This window comes from Hemitrygon akajei, chromosome 14, assembly GCF_048418815.1.
Source record: "Hemitrygon akajei chromosome 14, sHemAka1.3, whole genome shotgun sequence".
Lineage (NCBI taxonomy): Eukaryota > Metazoa > Chordata > Chondrichthyes > Myliobatiformes > Dasyatidae > Hemitrygon > Hemitrygon akajei.
This window is the reverse complement of record NC_133137.1, coordinates 19,991,883-20,011,811: the sequence shown is the minus strand read 5'-3', so window position 1 is coordinate 20,011,811 and position 19,929 is coordinate 19,991,883. Positions and strand designations below refer to the sequence as shown.

Below are 19,929 nucleotides of genomic sequence, written 5' to 3'. Positions count from 1 at the left end.
AGATTTTTATATTGAACAAGATGTATATATTAATGTTGGATGAGCAAAATAATTTGTAATAATTGCCTGTCACACCATTAGGTTACCATTTTGTAGTAGTGTAATTCTTTATGTACATTATAGACAAAGGTTTTAATGTTGTCATTGTTAGGGAAGTATAAGCATTAGCTTTGTTTCACTTACCACAGATATTGCAAGATCTGCTCAGTAGTTCCAGCATTTTCTTAACATTTCAGGTCAAGTAAAGAAGTGAAGGAAGACAGGAGACTTGCCAGAAATGAATAATTTGGGACTCACTGTAGTACAAAGGAATATTAAAAAAAACTTGTTGGAAATCTGAAATAAAAACAGAAAATGCTGATAAACTATAGGCAGATCAAATAATGCCTATGGAGTGAATGTTTTGGCTGAAGCAACTGGAAACATGGCTTGATGGAAGAGGAGAAGATGGTCAGGGAATGGCTAGGATAAAGTAAACTCCAAAAGGGTGAAGCTACAGTGGTCATGTGATAAAATGTTGATAAGGCCATCTGCCAACATATTGATCAGAGAAGTCAAAAGAGTGGAAACAACAAACAGATAAATGCTGTGAAATACAGATCAGGGAAAGGTGCAGCAGATGAGGCAATATTACACGAAAGACCAGAATAACCCACATCAGAACCAGCCCATTCCGGTAATAAATAAGAGAAAGTGAGATACCCAAAATTCTCGAATTTGCTGTTGAATCTGGGAGTCTGCAATGTGCCCAGACAGAACACATCACTACAGCCTCACCCTTCTGCAGATATTCTCTTTGCCACTGTAAACTAACTTGCTTGCTTGCTTTTCCAGTTCAACAGAAAGGTCTTCGACCTGAGGAAGAGAAACCGTTTCTCTTTTCACAGATGCTGCCTAAACTACTGTGTGATTTTAGCACTTTCTGTTTTATCTCATTGTCATGCAGTGGGGCTGAATGTTGATCTGGTCAATGAAGTGCGGGTAGCTAGTATCTTGTCTCATGGGATGCAGAGACAAGGTGTGGGCTATGTCAAATAAATAACAAAGGCTTCCTTATATTGTCTGTTTGCCGCTTGATGCTCGTCGATTTTCTGGTTGTGCAGGAAGAACTAGTTATCCTCTGAAAATTAAATGCCCTCCAATTGACCCTGCAAGCTCTAAAAGCGTTTGTGCTGATTGTGAGAGCTCAAGGCTGTTAATTAGTTTCTATTAAAATATTTTAAAATTCTTAACTTTATTAGGATTTATATTTAATTAATTTCTCAACGCACGTTACTCCTTAGCAAATTCAAATACTTCGATTGATCTGCGCTTGGCATACGTGAGCCACGCCGTGGATTAATTGTTTAAATAAACCTGCAGGCGTAGGAAACATCTTTTTAAGGATGACGAGTCCGCGCTCAGAACAGTGCAACTATCAACCGCACAAAGTAAAAGTTTCAGAATAAAGTTTCTTCCCCCCCCACCTCCCTGTGCAAGACGGGGCTTCGGAAACTCGATATCGCGATAGGTGCTGCCTTTGTTCACGCGGCTCTCCTTCCTCGAGCGCTGACAAAGAGGGCAGTGCGCAGGCGCGTTGCGCTCTCGAGCGGGGAGAGGTTCGTTCGCTCGCTGCTTTGTGCCGGCGCCTCTTTGCAATTCAGCATGTCTGGCAGGTCGGTGCGGGCCGAGACGAGGAGTAGGGCGAAGGATGACATCAAACGGGTCATGGCAGCTATCGAAAAAGTACGGAAATGGTAAGGGGGAAACAACAAAAAAAATGGATTTAAAAGGCTGGCGTGTCCCTTGATCTCTCCGTGTCGGCGGAGAAGGATGGAGGGGGGGAGGGAGATGTGAGAATGGCCGGGGTTGGGAGCGCAGTCCGGTTTTAAAGGGGCAAGATTCCACCCCGCGTCCCGGCTTGGCGGCTTTCGGCGCGCCCGCAACCGGACAGCGGCTCTGCCGAGTTCGAATTTCTGGGCGAAAAGGACTTTAAAGCGCCCACGGCTGTGGAGAGCGGCTGAACCCAGAATCCATTTCGCTGCAGTCACATGAAGCCGCTCTCGCTGCTTTGTGTGTGCGAGTCGGTGCCGGCTGCGGGCGGAGAGCCGCCTTTGTATGGCTGGCGGGCCCCGTCGCCGCTTTAATCGACCGACGGCGCTCTAGAGTCCTCTTATTGCTCTATTATTATTATTGTTGCTGTCAGGGTTTTCAAATTTAGCGCTTTGGAGCGCACTTCAGTGGCGGGCGAGGGCAGTAAAGTAGGAGGAAGTGTGGGGGATGGCGATTGCAGCCAGATCGCAATCTTCCGAATGCAAAACCAAATATATTTTGCAATCTTAGGAATGACTAGAAAATCATATACTTATTTAATATCTTGGGTTCCATGATCTGAAGATTACAAATAATTGCATTAACTGGGAAATATATTTTAATGGATTGAAAAATCACGAATAAAAATGTTTTTTTCTTGTATAACTTTGTCCTGTGTATTCTTTTCTTTTAACTTTGAACAAAATTAGACATGACACAGACGTGATAAGTTTAATATTTAAAACCCCTTACGGACTCTGAATGCAGATAATTCGTTGTAGTATTTCAGTAACTTGTAAATAATAAACATAAATTCACGTGTTCCACTCACATTGCTAGTCTTAGTGTCCTGAAGTGACCTCTTACACAGATTTAATGCACTTCATTGTTCAGTTTGTTGGTCTCCCTTAATTTTGATAGGCATTTAATACTTTTTTTTACTTAGTTAATTCCAGAAATGTTTGACAGTTTTAAGAGACAGATGCTTGTGTAATAAAGATTTCATTTGTTTATTCCTTTCAAAAAGCTAAAATATATGTTAAGTAGTACGTTATAAGTATTTCTGATATAGCTACAGTGGAATTGCAGCAGCCAATTAGCCTTTAACAGACTTCACACCGACGGCAACATTATAGTACATTTTAAAGATAATTAGTTTCATAAATATTAGGCAAAATTCTTGGGATAACTTCCATCTTTAAAATAGTTCTGTGGAAACTGTCTACCCAGGACTAGATTTCCTTCCCTGTTATGATTGAGACATCTAAAGTGTAGCAACTGAGCTAAGGCTGACACAGCATAGAGTTCTATCTTAAATATTCCCATAATCTAATTTGGTATGACATTTTAAAAAGCCTTAAATTATCTTTCAAAATACCCCTCAAGATTTTATTCCAGGTGATTGTTTTATAATTGTTTAAAAGTAAACTCCGTGTTGTCGGTGTATTCGTGTAAGAAATGGGTAATGCCGAGTATGATACTACCCAGCATATTTCCATCATGCTTTTTTTTAGTACAGTATTGGATACTGAATGGCCTTTGCCAATGGTTAGTAGTTGATCTTTTTATCCTTTCCCTGGGTGGACCAAACAGCTAATCCCTGTCTGAGATTAGACAGTACACAGACTAAATGTGATGTTTCAGGTCTGTGGTTCAGTGGCATTTTTGGCCAATGGATTGATCCATTGTAGTATTTTCCTATTTAACTTGAAAAACTGTGCAACTTGAAATAGATTTTTAATACCAACTGGGATTGCAGCTAACTTCAGTGCAAAATTGCAGTTTGTTAGAAAGTGAAAAGAACAATGTGCCTTCAGCTGGTAACATTTTTGTTTAGTGTCAGAAGCAAACACCATGTTGGTTAAACTCTTTAGGAGGTGCAATGGTGTGTGGGTCCATCTCTGGATTTGTTTGTAGTGTTCATTTTCTTGAAGTTAATGATTTATGAGTCTATAGCATTTGAGTTCCAAAAAGCTCACGTTAGATACCTTTTCGTAAGGGAGTTTCTTGATTCTTTGATTTCAGTGAAGGCTAATATTGTAATTTAGTCTTTCAGTGCAGTATGTTTCCGTTTAAGATTTTTTACTTTTACAAATGTTATTAACTTAGTGATTATGTTCTGCTGACAATTTTCTGTCAGAGGCAATGCAGTGTCATCTTGGTTTTGCATTTCCTTTACAGCTAAAGAGCACCTATGTTGCAAACAATTATTGTAATTTGGTTGTACTTAAGTTGGAATACAATGCAAATTAATTTGCATGCTTTTTGAAAATCAATAAACCTGCAGTTTCTGGGTTAACGTATTCTTTCCTTTCACTTCATCGCTGCACCTTCTACCTATAATGGTAGTGGAGAGAAATCTACAGAATTTTCAGAAGTCAAAAGATTTTTCACATTTAAAAAAATCACGCAAACAAGCTTGGCTTTTTAAACGTTCCTGCATTAATTTAACTACTATTAACATAATATGAATTCTATATTGGTCCTAAAGTGAGCTCTATTAAGTCATTATATGGACTGAATGCTTTTAGGAACATTATGCCTTGTTCTCAAGTTTATTCAACTCACTTTCTGACTGACTTCAGTAAGCTGACCACCCAAAATTAATGTCATCTTAAAAGTTTCATTTCTGTTGGTTCATGCCACTGCAGTGTGGTTTTCATTGTTTTTCTTTTTTTCATTCCTGGGACCTCAAACCTAGAAACTGCTTATGATTATTCTTATAAATATTTTTGGATTTTAGAACCTAGTGATGTCCTTTTTCCTCTTCGTTGTATGGTTTAAAGTCTGCTTTGGCCCTTTTATACTATGCTAGCTTATCAGCAGTATACAATTTAAAATGGCTTGAATATCAGCTGTAGTCTTGAGCAAATAGAATTATTTACAATTTTGAAGTAATATCTTATATACAAGAAATGTGAATAGTTGTATCCCATACAAACTATTGTATCAGCTCTGCTATTAAGTAAGATCATAGCTGATCTAATCTTGGCCTCGACTCCACTTTTCTGCCAATTATCCATAACCTTTTTCTTCCTCAGTAGTCCAAAAATACATCTCTTAGCCTTGAATCTAGTCAGTGATTTAGCCTCCATAGCTCTATGTGCTAGAGAATTCTAAATAATTGCAACTCTTCTGAGAGAATATATTCCTCCTTGGTCTTGAATGACTGATTCTACTTACTATGAAAGTATGCCCCTTGGCGCTATGATTAACCCACAAAGGAAAATATGTTGGAGGAATGTTAATATTCTTAGATAAACATTAGGCAGACCAGGCTCTGTTCTGTTTTCCTCCCTGGAACATCTGCAACCTAACCAGGCAGTTCCTCTCATCTTGGTATTGTATTTGACACCGAGATACGGCTGCATTTCTACACAGTTACTAAGATTATCTCTTGCTATTTCCCTGTCTTCCTCCAGTTGTATGCGGTGAAACCTTCATGTCTTTTTGGCTTCTACTTTTAGTTGATTTCAAGGTATATCTAGGCTATGTTCCTTCTGCCACCTGAGAGCTGTCATTCAGAACCGTTGCATGTGTATATGTGCAAAGCCTTTTAAGGGAAACTGGCATGAGCTTGTCTTTGAGTTCCTCCACAAGTTTACCACCTCCTCATTGTTTCAATCAGTCTGTGCACCTTTTAATTTTCAGTCTGAGCTCGCTTTTCCATTTAATTGCTTTTCATTTGGCTGTTGTTAGTTCCTTCTAGAGTATCAAAGTGCACTTAGGGTACACTTCCTAGTCTATTGCATCAAGTTTGTGAAATAAGTGATGAATTCCTTGAAGCTCTTAAATTTTCAAGTTTACTAATCTTGCCTAGCATGGTTTCACTTTCTGTAGTCACACTGCATTTGTGATTGATTATAGTGAACGTTTAAGAACAGTATTAAATTCATTTCAGTTACTATTTCTAAACTATTTCTCTTGAGCTCAAACTGGCATTTTTTAAGGATTGGGGAAAAAACATCTAAATGTTGAACTGATGATCCTTAATTACAAGGCTAACTGGATACATAATTTGATTTTTTTTTCAGCTAAGAAGTGGTTAATGTTCTTTGATGTGTTGTGACCTTTTGTCCGAGCAGAGATGCATTAAGAATTGTTTGGTTGTTGCTGGCTGGTGTTTTGGTGCCAGAAGGCAGCAGTACTGAATCTGAAATCAGGGTAAGTTGCCAGATATGAGTAGCACAGAGTAGGAAAATGGCAAAATTAAGCAAGTAGATGTAACATTTTCAAAATATAAGTTTGTGTATTCTGGATGGTATTTGCATTCTCTTTGGCCAAAAAGTACCAATGTTTCCCATATTTCCCTGCGTTGTCATTATATACACCTTCATAGGCTACATCAAGATGCTGGTTCAGACAGCATCTCTGGAGGGAAATGAACAGTCGACATTTTGGCTTGAAACCATTTGTGGCTTCCCTGTTTGAAAAGTGCTTAGCTTAATTGACGTGAAGTCACTTGGAGTGAATTTGGGCTTTTTACAAATTAGTAAAAAGCAAATGGACAGGGATCTGAATCTCCCAAGGTTTTGTTAAATTGGTGCCAATTAATAGTAGAAGGGACTGTAAGCTCTAATAATAATTTAGCAACACACACAAAACACTGGAGTAACTCAACAGGCCAGGCAGCCTCTATGGAAAAATGTAAACAGTCAATGTTTCTCGCCGAGACCCTTCATCAGGACTGTTCTAGTGAAGGGTCTCGGCTTGAAATGTCAACTGTTTACTCTTCTCCATTAGATGCTACCTGGTCTGCTGAGTTCTCCAGCATAGTATATGTATTGCTTTAATTTACAGCACCTGCAGATTTTCTCTTGTTAATAATTTAATGCCTAACACTTGGCAGTAAGCTGCCCGTTTTTGTATGCACGGGTTCAAATCTGTTTTTAAAGTATTGCTATATGTAGTATAGCATAATAGTATCCTTAAAGTTGTACTTGGAATGAATGTGCTGGTTATTAGGAACATATGGCAATAGTCCTTTTTGTGTTATGGAGGGTCTGTCATGGTGCTGATACATTTAATGCCTTAAAGGCAAAATTAATTGTACATTTAAATCGTATTCAGTGGTTGAGTTTGAATTAATTAATTTTATGTTACTATTGGATTTTGAGGTCTGGTGTATTTATCTGGGTTTTGCTTTTAAATGACATGCATAGATATATTGTTGCAAAAACTAATTTCTGCAGCTTTATTTAGGACTGACACATAGATTTTCAAGGCAAAGGGACAAAGTGCATTGACTAAAGTAATATGGGACAAGGGAATAGACATAAAGGGCCCATGTATTATGGGATGTTTGAAAATGAAATTGCCATGACAAGTGATAATAAAACTAAATGTGTGTGACAGATTTTTAGTCAGAATTTGAGGACAATGGAAGGTTATCCAAGGTATTAAGAAAATTCTGGAATGGCAAATTTATCTGTATGGAAAGGTTGAGCAGAGTGCTTTGCTCTTGCATAGAAGAATGAGAGTAATCTTATTGATGCACAGTTTTTTTTAGTGGCTTGATTAGATTAACAGAAGGATAAGTCCTGATGAAGGGTCTCAGCGCAAAACGTCGACTGTCTATTTCCTTCCTTAGATGCTGCCTGACCTGCTGAGTTCCTCCAGCATTTTGTGTTGTTCAAGATTCCCAGCATCTGCAGAATCTCTTGTCTGATTCCTTTGGTTGATGTCTAAACCAGGATTGGCCTAAAAAAAATAGGGGACAGATTTGAGAAGACCCCCAAAGGTTAGTGGATCTTTGGAACTCTATCCAAGGGGGCTGAGAGGCTTGGTCATTGATCTTATTGAATAATCGTGCAGGCAAAACGGTCTGAATGCCCCATTTTTTTGTGTTGTTATATGGAGTTGAGAAATATGTACTGGACTTTAAGTAAAACAATGATCCAAAGATAAAAATAAATGATATGTAGTTAGATGTTAAAAATAAAATGCAGAGAATATTTAGCAGATTAGGTGTCCTATGTCATTAAAGAGAAACTGTTAATGTTTACAGTTATTGTCTCTTCCTCAGAACTGAGAAAATGCCATAATTCTCTCATAAGGAGAGATCATGAGAGCTAAAAGAATGGAAACAAAGACTGTCCACACGATGTCATTGCTCTTTGCACAGTCTGAGATGCAAGTTAATCATAACTAGTCTGCCTTGAATTTAAAGAAAAATGAAGGATGACAGTTGGAGAAAGAAAATGCTGGAACTGAGATGCAAGGCATAGCTGTTGCAGAAGATCTTCTGCCAAAGAGAATGCTTGTAATATTTGGTGGATCGGCTGACATCTTTGTAGAGTCAAACTTAGCATTTATAGGTGAATCACCTTGAATTAGAACTGGCCATTGTTGCCAAGCAGTTCTGTTCACTTTTTGTCATTGCTAGTTGAGCAGTATTTCCAATTGCAGCTGCTATAGTAAAAAGAAAGTAGCAAAATAGTCACTGGCAATTGACTTCTAAATGTAAAAGTTTTTATTTTAGAAGAGATTTAAACCAGTTTTACCTTGGACAGTCTGGAGTGCTTTGGAACTGTTCAGACATTTGAAATTATAGTCACTGTTTTTTAATAGGTAACTTTCAAACCAGACGATGACTGATCTTCAAATGTCAGTGAGACGGCCATCGTGTCATTTGGATTGGTTTTATCTGTTTTTAATGGGTTGGATAAGGACCACATTGCTGATGTGCCTTAATTTAAAGTCTAATATAAAATTTTCTGGATTCTTTCATTGTTTTGATTCTGTTTATCTTCCTTGAAGTTTAAAGCATCTGTTGCATTAGGACTTCTGTATATATTATCAAAACTATTTTCATTTTTAAAGGTAACTTAGATTGAATAGCTGCAACTCTTATAATTCTGTAAAATCAGTATGAAAGTGGAAATGTTTCCTATTTGTATTTTCAATCTGTTACTTTCCTGAAACAGGGAGAAGAAGTGGGTGACTGTTGGGGACACATCGCTACGGATCTACAAATGGGTACCCGTAACAGAACCCAAAGTTGATGATGTAAGTTGACATCTAAGACAAAGGCATTGGAGAATAGAGAAGCATTTAATTTAAAATAGTTGTTAATAAATTGAATTGCCATGACAGCTTTGTATGTCTATTCACAATGGTGCTGCTTTGTGTAACAGTAGTTGATAAATGTAATTCTGATATAAGAATGTTCATATATATGATGAGGAAGAATTTGGGAAAATGCATTTTGTCATTAAGATTTATGGAACTCCTGGGTAACGATGTTAGCATGTTATAATAATTTTCAGTATTCCCACCCCATGTGCTAAAACAAAATTAAGAATTTTGTGAATGGGGGAAGGTTAAGTTTTGTAATGAAATCTGAAATGTTCAGAACATATTTTGAGCAAAATGTATGAATCTTATACAAGACTGACATTAGACATGTGTTTGTTCCTGCCAAATCCCACTTAGAAATTTGGATACTTGTACTGTGGGGTTCTTGAGGAAAGAATAATCTGTGAGGTGTTCAGAAAAGAAGCGAGGGTATATTCAAAATTATTGTCTATAGTTTAATGAATTTGATGTATCGATTAACTAGTTGGTAAAGTCTCATGAGTGGAAGTTGACAGGAAGGAAAGCCATCAAAGTGAAATTGGGATGGAGAGTTTGAGAGTCCAGCCATCAAATGAGTATGAGTAAAGATGATAAATTGTAAATTGTAGCTCAGGTTGCAAATGAATATGGGAGATTTGCAGCTTGTCACCTTTAGATTGAAAGACGGCATTGCATTAAATAATAATGGTTGAGCAATGGGAACACTTCCTGGCTAATGAATGTTCTTATCTTCACCTTTTTCAGCACTAAGCACCATTCATATTTGTGTTTCATAATGTTGATACAAAATCGCTCAAAATTAGAGGAGATTTGTCAGTAGCCAGTGCATTATAATCAAAGTTTAATTTAGAAATGGTATTAAATGAGATACAAAATTCAAAATATTTACTTTGGTCCAGAAAAACAAAAATAAAAAGAAGGGGAAAGATGACAAATGTGGGTCTGAAGTGACGACTCCAGAAAATAGCTCCTCACCAGGCATGATGGATATTCAAGGTATGTGTATTTATTATTTTGGTAAAGTTAAAATGCTAAAGATGATGACTTGAGAAACAGAAGTATCCATTTGTCCTTTGTATTATTCTGCCATCCAATAAACTTTTGGCTAATCTTTCTTTAGAGCTTTTCTGCAGCAGCACCATCTCCCTTGATTCTTTTAATATTCTTTAATTGCTTTCTGTACATGAATGATAACTTTCAGTGATTAGTATGAATGGACACCTGGAACTCTCAGAACATCAACATCTTTCATATTTTCATCATTTTGAAATGTCCTGCATTTCCATTTTATGAATGCCTTCACATTTTCCATATTGTTTCCATCTCCCATGTGCTTGACTATTTACCTGGCACTTTTTGCATCCTTGCAGCCCATTGAGTTGTTATTGCTCATAGACACCCCATAGAAATCATTAATATAAACTGTAAACTGCATTGATTCTACAATGTCTCCTAAACTGAAAACTTCCTGTTAACTCCTGCTTGAAGAGTCTCAGCCTGAAATGTCGGCTGTTCTCTTTTCCATAGATGCTGCTTGGCCTGCTGAGTTCCTTCATTTTTTGTGTGTTGCTTGGATTTCCAGCATCTGCAGATTTTCTCTTGTTTGTTTACCCCTAATTTGTTTGTTGGCTGGCCTGAATCTGCATCAGTGTATTATCCAAATTTTAGTGACCTAATAATTCTTTATAACTTACTGAAGGACTTCTGAAAATTCAAAAACATCCATTGGTTTCCTTTTAATCCATTTTGCTGGTTGTCATGTCAAAACAGCAGTATTGTCAAATATGATTTCTCTTCCCCCCCCCCCATTCATGTTGACTCTGCCAAACATATTTATTTTCCAAATATCCTGATATAATTTCTTTAATAATATATTTCAAGTTTTCTGTCTTCTAATCTTGCTTGTTTCCTCTGCCCCCTCATAATGGGGAAATATTTATTGCCTTGTTATCTGAGAGAGCTGATCTGAAATTTAATGGAATTTTGAATGATGATATGGGCAGCTGCTGCCTCAAAAAAGTGGAATTCAGCTCATCAGATCCAAGGATTTATTGACTTTCATTAATACACCTCGTGCATTTCTTTAAACTATTGTTAATTTCTCTGAAGGCCTTTTTCTGGATTGTAGTCCTTTATTCTAATATTCAGCAGGTATTTTTTATGAAGGAAGACTTTTTTTTATCTTCCTGCCATTTGCTTTGTTTTGACTTAAATCTCTGGTTTCATAAAGAAAAAAATATCACTTCCAAACTCTAGATGTCATGCTCCTCAAGGTCATTTAACCTTTTTTTTTATTGCTCAAAGTAAATAGCTGATACAGACATAGAAAACCGCTGGAAACATAGTGCTGTCCCTTGTTGATTCTTTAACAAACCGTAATAAAATGTCTCTTGTACTCAATTTGTCCTCTTCATTATTACTCACAACTTAGTTTGCCCAGTCTACCTAAAGATCCCTCATACATATTGTTTTGTACTTGTGACTCTAAGCCCTACATTACTCTTTGGAACCTAAAACTTTCCCAGGTTTTTCTGCCCATTGCTGCTTCACTTCATTGGATTATCCATTTTTTATTATTAGGCTTCGCCTCATCATTTTGATTTTACTAACTTCTCTTGAATTATTCTGGGATATCCAACTATTTTATTGTAGCCACATCTTTGTTTCCATATCCATATACACTTCTGTTTCTGTTTATGCCATTTAATTCCTCTTTTTATCAATATTATATGCTTTTAGATAATGAGCCTCATTTAGTTGCCTCTTTTTTTTTGCTACTCTGGTTGTGATTAGAGGTAAACTCTTGTGTTTGCATTCTGTCTCTTCCTACATAATACAGATACAATTACCCATTTCCCCACTTTACACTACAATCCTTTAACTTTTTTCTATATTTCCTCTCATAAGAGCCTGGTTGCTTCCCCACCAGTTAACTAGAGCCCTAGTTATTTGACTCATTAAGACACTAGTTCTGGGTTCATTCAAGTTAAGTCCAATTTGGAGGAAAAGTCCCACTTTATCCAGTTGTCTTAGAACACTATGATTTATATAGTTTTCCTACTGATTTTCATCATGGTATGTTTTATTTAGCTAGCATAGCCATTTTATTAAGGTGTGCCATCAAACTGGTGATCTCATAGAATTTTTATTATTTCTGAAAATGATCAGATTCTTGATGTTTCAGGGAAATTAATTGAAACAGCAAGGAGCTATTTCTGAACATTTGCCTGTAATTTAAATGCTTAACAAATTATTGTGATTTTTGCACTGAAGAAAATTGACCCTTCTGCCAATCTAATGCTTTCTCCTATTAGGATAATACTGCTAATCATAAAGAAAAGTCTTCTGCAACCATCCAGTAAATCTTGACCTATAGGAATTATCTGTGAGAGTACTTATTAAATGTATGAAGCAGACATCATAGAATGGGTAATAGCACAGGAAACTCCCATTCTGTTTATCATGTCTCTATATAAGAAAGTACTTGTAGAAAATAAAAGTCCATGGTGTTAAGGGGTAATATATTGGGGGTAGATAGAAAATTCCCTGGTTAACAGAAAACTGGCATTTTTCAGTTTGTAAATGAATTGGATAAAGGGATGAAAGGCATACTTACTGAATATATGAAGTGGACATAATGATAGAAGAGATTTCGACTGAGTGGGCAAAGATCTGGCAAATGAAGTATAATGTAGGAAGTAGTGAAATTGTGCATTTTGGCAGAAGTAATAGAAGCATTTATGGAGACATCTGCCTCTTCTAGTGCATGATTTGCAGGTGCAGAGACTGAAATGCAGTTGCAGAAAGTAATTAGGAAAGCTAATGATATCATTTATTTTGAGGGAAATGGAATGTGGAAGCAGGACGGTTATTCTTAGAAAAAACATGGGAGTGATTGCATGTGTCATAGTGAGTACATTATTGATCTTAAGCTATTCAGAGATTTACAGAAGTAATAATGCTGGGACTTTGATGTTAAGAAAGATGTGTTGGAAATTTTGAAATACAAAATACAAAAGGTCCTGGGACCAAACAGAATATATCTTGGGTTACTATGGGAAGTGAGGAAAGAGATTGCTGTTCCTTTGGCTAAAATGTTTGTGTCCTCACTGGCCACAGGAATAGTACCAGGAGATTGGAGGATGGCAAATGGCATTGCTTTGTTCAAGAAAGGTAATAGGGATAACCCTGGGAATTTATAGACCAATGAGTCTTACATCACTGGTGGGCAAACTGTTGGTGAGGATTCTTGGAGACAGGATTTAGGAGCATTTGAAGAAGCGTAGTCTGATTAGAGATAGTCAAGCATGGCTTTGTGAGGGACAGGTCATGCCTCCCTTGAGTTAATTAAGGAAGTGGCAGAACAAATTGAAGCCACAGCAGTGGATGGGGTGTATATGATTTTTAGTAAAGCATTTGACGAGGTTCCCCATCAACATCAGATTACTTGGCTGCTTTAGGTTGCCATGGTAGCCTAGTGGTTAGTGCAACGTTATTACATCTCGGGGTGTTCTGGAGTACGTACGGTGGTTGAGGGATAATAACTGTTCCTGGTGGTGCAAGTCCTGAGGCTTCTGTATCTCCTTCCTGATGGCAGCTTGACCTGAGTGGTGGGGGTCCCTGATAATGGATGCTGCTTTCCTGTGACAACGCTCCATGTAGATGTGCTCAAAGGGGGGGGGGGGGGGGGTGGGGAGAGAGCCATATCCACTACTTTTTGTAGGATTTTCCATTCAAGGGGATTGGTGTTTCCATACCAGGCTGTGATGCAGCCAGTCAGTATACTCCACCACGTGTCTATAGAAGTTTGTCAGAGTTTTAAATGTCATGCTGAATCTCCGCAAACTCATAAGGAAAGTGTAGTTCAGTGTAATTTTTGTACTGTTTCATGTAGCACCATGGTCCTGAAAAACATTGTGTCATTTTTACTGTGTACTGTACCAGCAGTTATGGTCGAAATGATTTAACTTGAAAGGGAGGCACTGTTGTGCTTTTTTTTCGGAATTGCACTTGTGTGCTGGACCCAGGATAGGTCCTCTGAAATGATAACACTGCAGAATTTAAAGTTGCTGACCCTCTCCACCTTTAATCCCCTGATGAAGACTGGCTCATGGACCTCTGGTTTCTTCCTCATGAAGTCAATAATCATCTCCTTGATTTTATTGACATTGAGGAGAAGGTTGTTGTGGCACCACTCAGCCACATTTTCAATCTCCCTCCTATGTGCTGATTCATCACCATCTGTAAGAAGTTGTAATTTCTCCCCATGCACTATGTGGGTTTCCTCCAGTTGCTCTGGTTTCCACCCACAGTACAAAGATGTACTTATCAGTAGGTTAATTCACCATTGTAAATTGTCCTATATGATTAGGATAGTGTTAAATGTATGGGTTGCTACAAGGTGCAGCTTATTAGGCCGGAAGGGCCTGTTCTATTCTGTATTTCTAAATAAATTAAAATTAACACTCATCCTTTCCAGTGCCACTACCCATATTAGATTTTTCACAGTTCAAAGTAAATTTATCACCATATGCAGTCCCAAGGTTCATTTTCTTGCGGACAGCCAGTGCGCGAAAGACAACAAATTGTGCAAATACAGAGAAAAAGATGTAATAAGAATAAATGAGCAATAAATATTGAGAGCATAAGATGAAGTGTCCTTGAAAGTGGATCCATAGGATGTGGGAACAGTTCAGTGATGGGCGAGTGAAGTTATCCCTTCTGGTTCAAGAGCTTGATGGTTGAGGGGTAATAACTGTTGCTGAACCTGCTGGTGAGTTCTGAGCTTCCTGTACCAACTTCCTGATGGTAGCAGTGAGAAAGCATTCCATCCACCAACTCATCTACCTCTAATTTAACAGATAGTTAACTGCATTCTCCTTCTAGTTGAGCACTTACTGACGCCAAATAGTCTTGAGTATTCTAACTTAGTTCTTGTATTCATGAGTATGTTTAACCAGGAGTTTGCATTCTGCAAATGTACTGGTCTGATTTGAAGTTTCTGGTCAAAGAAAAATCAAAGAAAAAAACAGCGGATGCTGGAAATCCAAAAGAAAACATTAGGATGTTGACTGATCTGAAACAGTAACTGTTTCTCTTTCCACAGAGGCTGCCTGACCAAATGAGTGTTTCCAGTATTTTTTTTTATAGTCTGCTAGTTTAGCAGTAAAAATAACTGCTGTTATCATATCCCTTAAAAGAGATTGCTGTAGGAAATTATTAAACAAGATCCATATTGGATGTTACAAATTTAGATTATGTACCACACGTCTCTCATCTTTCTTTCAATTTAATTAATTTGAGTGTTGTATTTTTGTGGGGTTATCCTCTCTGCCAAAATTTCTCTCAACTTTGACTTTTAACATTAAATAAAATACATTGTTTGAATTCCCATAGAGGTGATCAAATAGGTGTTTTGTTATCTCACTGTTGTATTTAGCTTGGATCTGCAGGTTGTTTAGCCAATAACTAGACTATTCCTGCCTGTAGGAAGGAACACTGCAGCATAGAATTCTGCTCAGTAGTATATGAAAAATTTGTATTTGACTGCTCATGATATCCAACAAGGCATTACTGACTTCTGCAGATTTTCCAGCTGTGGGCTTATTTTAGTTTTACTGCGTACCAGATGTACTTTATTATAATGCCTTGTTTTACTCTTACCCATACCCAATTGCAAAAACTTTCGTAGTATGGGGACGAAGGTGCTTATCTGTGCTAATGTTAAGTTAATCATGGAAATACGTGGATAGGTGTGGGGAAAGGTCAATTTTAAGAGTGTATCAATATCTAGTAACCTGAAAATACCAGATTATAGAGCATTAATATATAGAAAATAAATTGTTTTTCTGCAGTAACTATTTGCATCTTTACAAAGCCTTCCATGAATTATCTATGTCTGTGTTTTATAAATAAATTTGTAATGTGAAGCACTGTCACTTGTACTTCATGCAGTCAAAGAAACTATGTATGAGCATACCAAGTACTCATCTCAATGTGCATGTATATTTTGTAATCAAAACTTACACATTTGTTCCAGTGCATGGCCTTTGATTACACATCTGAAAAATGTGAAGCTGTTGTCCTTTGATAAATTATCAGAATTTCATATTATTTGAATGTGCCTGTTCAGACCGTTGGTGTTTCAGTAAAGTGATAAAGACTTAATCTTTTACAAACACCATATTAGCCCAGCTTTTCTTTCCCTGCATTCTTTTTTAGACTCTATTAAAGATAGTTTTGGAGCATGCCATTTGCAATAAGTGGATTTTGTTTATTCGGGCCATCAGTTAATGGGGTTTACTGCTTATATTGGCCAACTCTTAGAACAAAATCTAATTGAGAAAATTGGCAGGATTCCCTTTGTTTATTTGGGACATTATGCAGCTTAATTGGGACAGGGGACTGTGGCTGAATAATTTCTAACTAGTGGCTGATGTGTGTATTTGTGTGGCAGTCAGATTCTGCACCATGCTTGTGAAGTTTTTAAATGGTTTTAGTTGCATGTGCTTGTGTTCAAAAAGCTATAAATTTTGTCATGATATCTGGTGAAAAATAGCAGTTAGACAATTTAGAACAGTCTTGCTCACTGTGGTTTCAAGCATTCAGATTTGGAGATGCCAGAAATGACCAGGGGTGACAATGAAACAATTTCCCTACTTCAAGTTAGAAACTATGAAGAATCTGAAGGTATCGGCAATTATCTTCAAAGTTACAATGAAAGTGAAGATTAGGAGGATATAACCATCAATAGCACCAAAAGGCAGTATATTATATATATTCTAGGTATCTTCTGATTTTGTTCTTTTACAGCCAATCAAAAGTGTACACTGAATTCTGCTGTCAATAATTTTACAAACTAATACTTAGTTTTATAGTAGTTATTGGTGTTCTAATTTGTTCTGTATTTAAATCATTATTTGTTACTCAATTAAACAGCAGTATGTGGTTTTTTATTATACCTTTTTAACTATTTCCATGAAACTTTGGCTAATTGGGCGCAAATGTACTGGTCCCAATTAACCAGAATCCACTGTATCCACAAGCTAGCAAAATAAATGTAACAATAGTTGTAGCACTAAAAGATAATTGAATTTATTTTTGGTATTCATCAACAAACTTCTGTATAAATTTAAGTAATTTTTCTGAATCTAGAAACAAATGTAAACTTTTAAGCCCACAACTGCACTTTGCCTGCAACTGATTTCCTTCTCTTCTCCCTCTTTCAATTTGCAGTAATTTGCCAGTTATGTAAAATAGTTGATTTGATTTTTTTTTAAATAATTAGATGAGAACAGTAATCAGAGTTCCATAGCAGATGCCTCTCCAATGAAGCAAGAGAACAGCAGCAACCCAAGTCCTGCACCAGAGCAGATCTTAGTAACTCAAGCAGATGGCTCTGACACCCGGACGGAGGAAATTCATCCCCCAGTCAAAGAACAACCCAGCTCTGATGGTAAGCCTGCAGTAAGATTGGTGGATGGGTCTAGACCTCCAGTAACAATCACATACATTTGAAATATTTCATCTACAGTGGAATAAGTGCTCATAATTGTTGACTGAACTCATTGATGCCTGGGTGGAAAATCAAAATATGTTAATAATATAAACTTCTGTGTATGACATCTTGCTCAGTCTTGTTTATAAGGTAATGGATTGCATTGTTTTTTATAAATTTATCTTAGAGTGGAAGGTTTACAAAATTACATTCTACTAAAAAGTTATAGATTTGGGAAGTGATGATAAATTTAAGTTGGGTTGGGATTTTTGGGAAAAAAAAGTAAATGGTCTAATGTAAATGTAGTTAAATAACTGTTAATAAGATGAATTTGCAACAGAGTTTTACAATGCAGCTTGTCAAGACTGGAGGCTAGTAAAGAGTTACACATTTTGGGTCCTTGTAAAATATTTACTTCAGAACCACTTAGTTGCACGATTCTAGTATTGTTCTATTTAAACAATATGGAGGAGCATTTGATAAATCATCCATCCAAAATATTTAACTAGATCATTGTTACTACATTGTTGTTTGACATCTATAACATGTATAGCACCCTTCAACCTTGGTATGGATTTTATATATGAATTAGACTAACAGTAGTCAGGCATTTTTATACTGATTTATCCTTCAAATTTTTTCCCTTTTGAAATGACTGACAATTGCTGTTTATTTGCATGTGAATTGGCAACTCCTTAGTTCTCCACTTTCTTTGTGTAGTGAAGTGGCTATGTTGTGGAAATGTGGGTAATGATTAAACTCTGGACATTGCCACCAGGCTCACCTGTTAGTCATATACATTTTCACCCACTGGATTTACAAGCCGGAACACTCATTTGCATTCTGGTTTTCTAACGTGCTGAATCTAATTGCAGCAATGTTGCTGCTCAGTGAAAATGTTAATTTAAAACTAATGGGCATTGAACCTGGAATTTTGGCTTATTGGAACATTAAAAGTTTTTGAGAATATTCTTTTGACTTTAAATTGAGTACCAAAACTAGATGTGGGACAATTAATTCCCAAGAGAAATTGCCAGTTAGTGAATTTGGGAACTGTTTGGGTTATTCATATTCAGTAATGTGTACTTGGACAATTAATTATTTACACAGCAGGTGTTGGGACACATGCTTGTGTGTCTACTGTCTTGCTGATATGTGGTGTTCCACTGGAAGATAAACAGTTGTAAAACAAGTTTATTAAACTGTAGTCTGGATGGTCAAATTGAAACAGTGTTTAACTAGAAGCAAGTAATATGCATATGTAAAAGTTAAGATCAAAGGAGTGAGTAAAGAAAACCTTTCCTCTGTTTACCTTTAGAAGTCTTTGTTATTACTGCTGCTGGAGATCTTTTTATGTCCCTTTTGTACAGTTCATTTCCTGTCTTGTCAGTGGAGTGATCTCTAGAAGGCGATCAGGATGGATTTTGAATTGATAATACACAAAAGGAACCCAGGTGACCTGTTCTCTGGGGAGGTCAGCAGTCTACTCTCTAATTGGCAGTAATGGAGTTTGCAAAGTGACCTCTCTGGGAAAAGTCCAAACCTCAATCTCACTTTCACGTGGCCTTGCAGGTGATCATTCTTCTTTTCAACTATTCAGCCTTGCATTAAACTATTATGCTGCTCTCCTGACTTTTATTTCTTTTAACCCCATTACTGAGACTCAAACTAAAACTAACCTGCCTCTAGTATTAATTGCCACATAATTTGGTCCCTCTCAGTACTGTACCTCTAAAAGGCAGAGTGCAAGGGAATAAAAAGAGTATTTATTCTGCTGGTTAGACTTGTAGTGCTATCACAACCTTATGAGCAACATAAAATGTACTTGAATTGACTTAACTCAGCAGTTTCTAACTAGTCTGTGTAGATGTTTTGTAATTTCCACGGTTACTCTGTTAACTTTGCTTTTTCAGAGTGTGTGCAGTGGGATGAAAGATATTGTCTTCCAAATGAATTTCTTTTATTTGAAACACTCAGATGGCTATTTAATGCAAATCGGTGGAAATGTTTAGACCCAGAACTGCCATTTACTGCTGTAGGGTGTTACTTCAAAAAAAAATGTAAAGTCCTGTCTGCTCATGGTTATGTCTAGCTTGCCTTCGTAGGCTCTTGGTTATAGTTTTTGCCCTGAGGTAGATCACTTGAGTGGAGGTTGGGGAGGGGGTGGGAAGCAGAATTTGCACACCTTTCAGTGGATGGCATTCTCATTTTATTTAAATTTTGATTTGAATTCTTTAAGCCATGACCAACAGAAACTTGTGTATTAATTTAAACTAGATAGGTGAACATAACTTTCTCCTGTAATTGTTTTAATTTGAAATCTCCTTTTCTATGCCTTCCTGCCTCCAAGCTGTCCTTCATCTGGGAGGACGGGACCGTCTGGGTAGCAGACTTCTTCAGAGGCACCATGGAAGCTCCTCCATGTCTACCAATAAGAGGTGTGCTTTGTGGGATGGGATAGGTTTCTGTGTATGTATGTGTACATGTATGTGTACTTGTGTGTTTCTTTTCTTTACCACAAAGGCTATCTAACTGCAAAGCTGAGAATTGGAAAAACTCAACTT

General features: G+C 37.0%; 1 protein-coding gene across 2 annotated transcripts in view; it reads left to right on the top strand.

Annotated features, from left to right (window-relative positions):
- Window positions 1-1,559: 1,559 nt before the first annotated feature.
- The window catches only part of bcl7a (BAF chromatin remodeling complex subunit BCL7A), a 33,096-nt gene continuing 14,726 nt past the window's right edge, over window positions 1,560-19,929 (top strand). The window contains exons 1-4 of one of the 2 annotated variants that reach the window (XM_073065570.1): window positions 1,560-1,725; window positions 8,718-8,799; window positions 9,768-9,864; window positions 17,156-17,323. In XM_073065570.1, coding sequence (XP_072921671.1) covers window positions 1,691-1,725; window positions 8,718-8,799; window positions 9,768-9,864; window positions 17,156-17,323 — 382 coding nt within the window. In that variant the 5' untranslated portion in view covers window positions 1,560-1,690. Of the gene's footprint in view, window positions 1,737-8,717; window positions 8,800-9,767; window positions 9,865-17,155; window positions 17,324-19,929 lie in introns of both variants that reach the window. The other variant, XM_073065569.1, reaches the window with a different exon arrangement.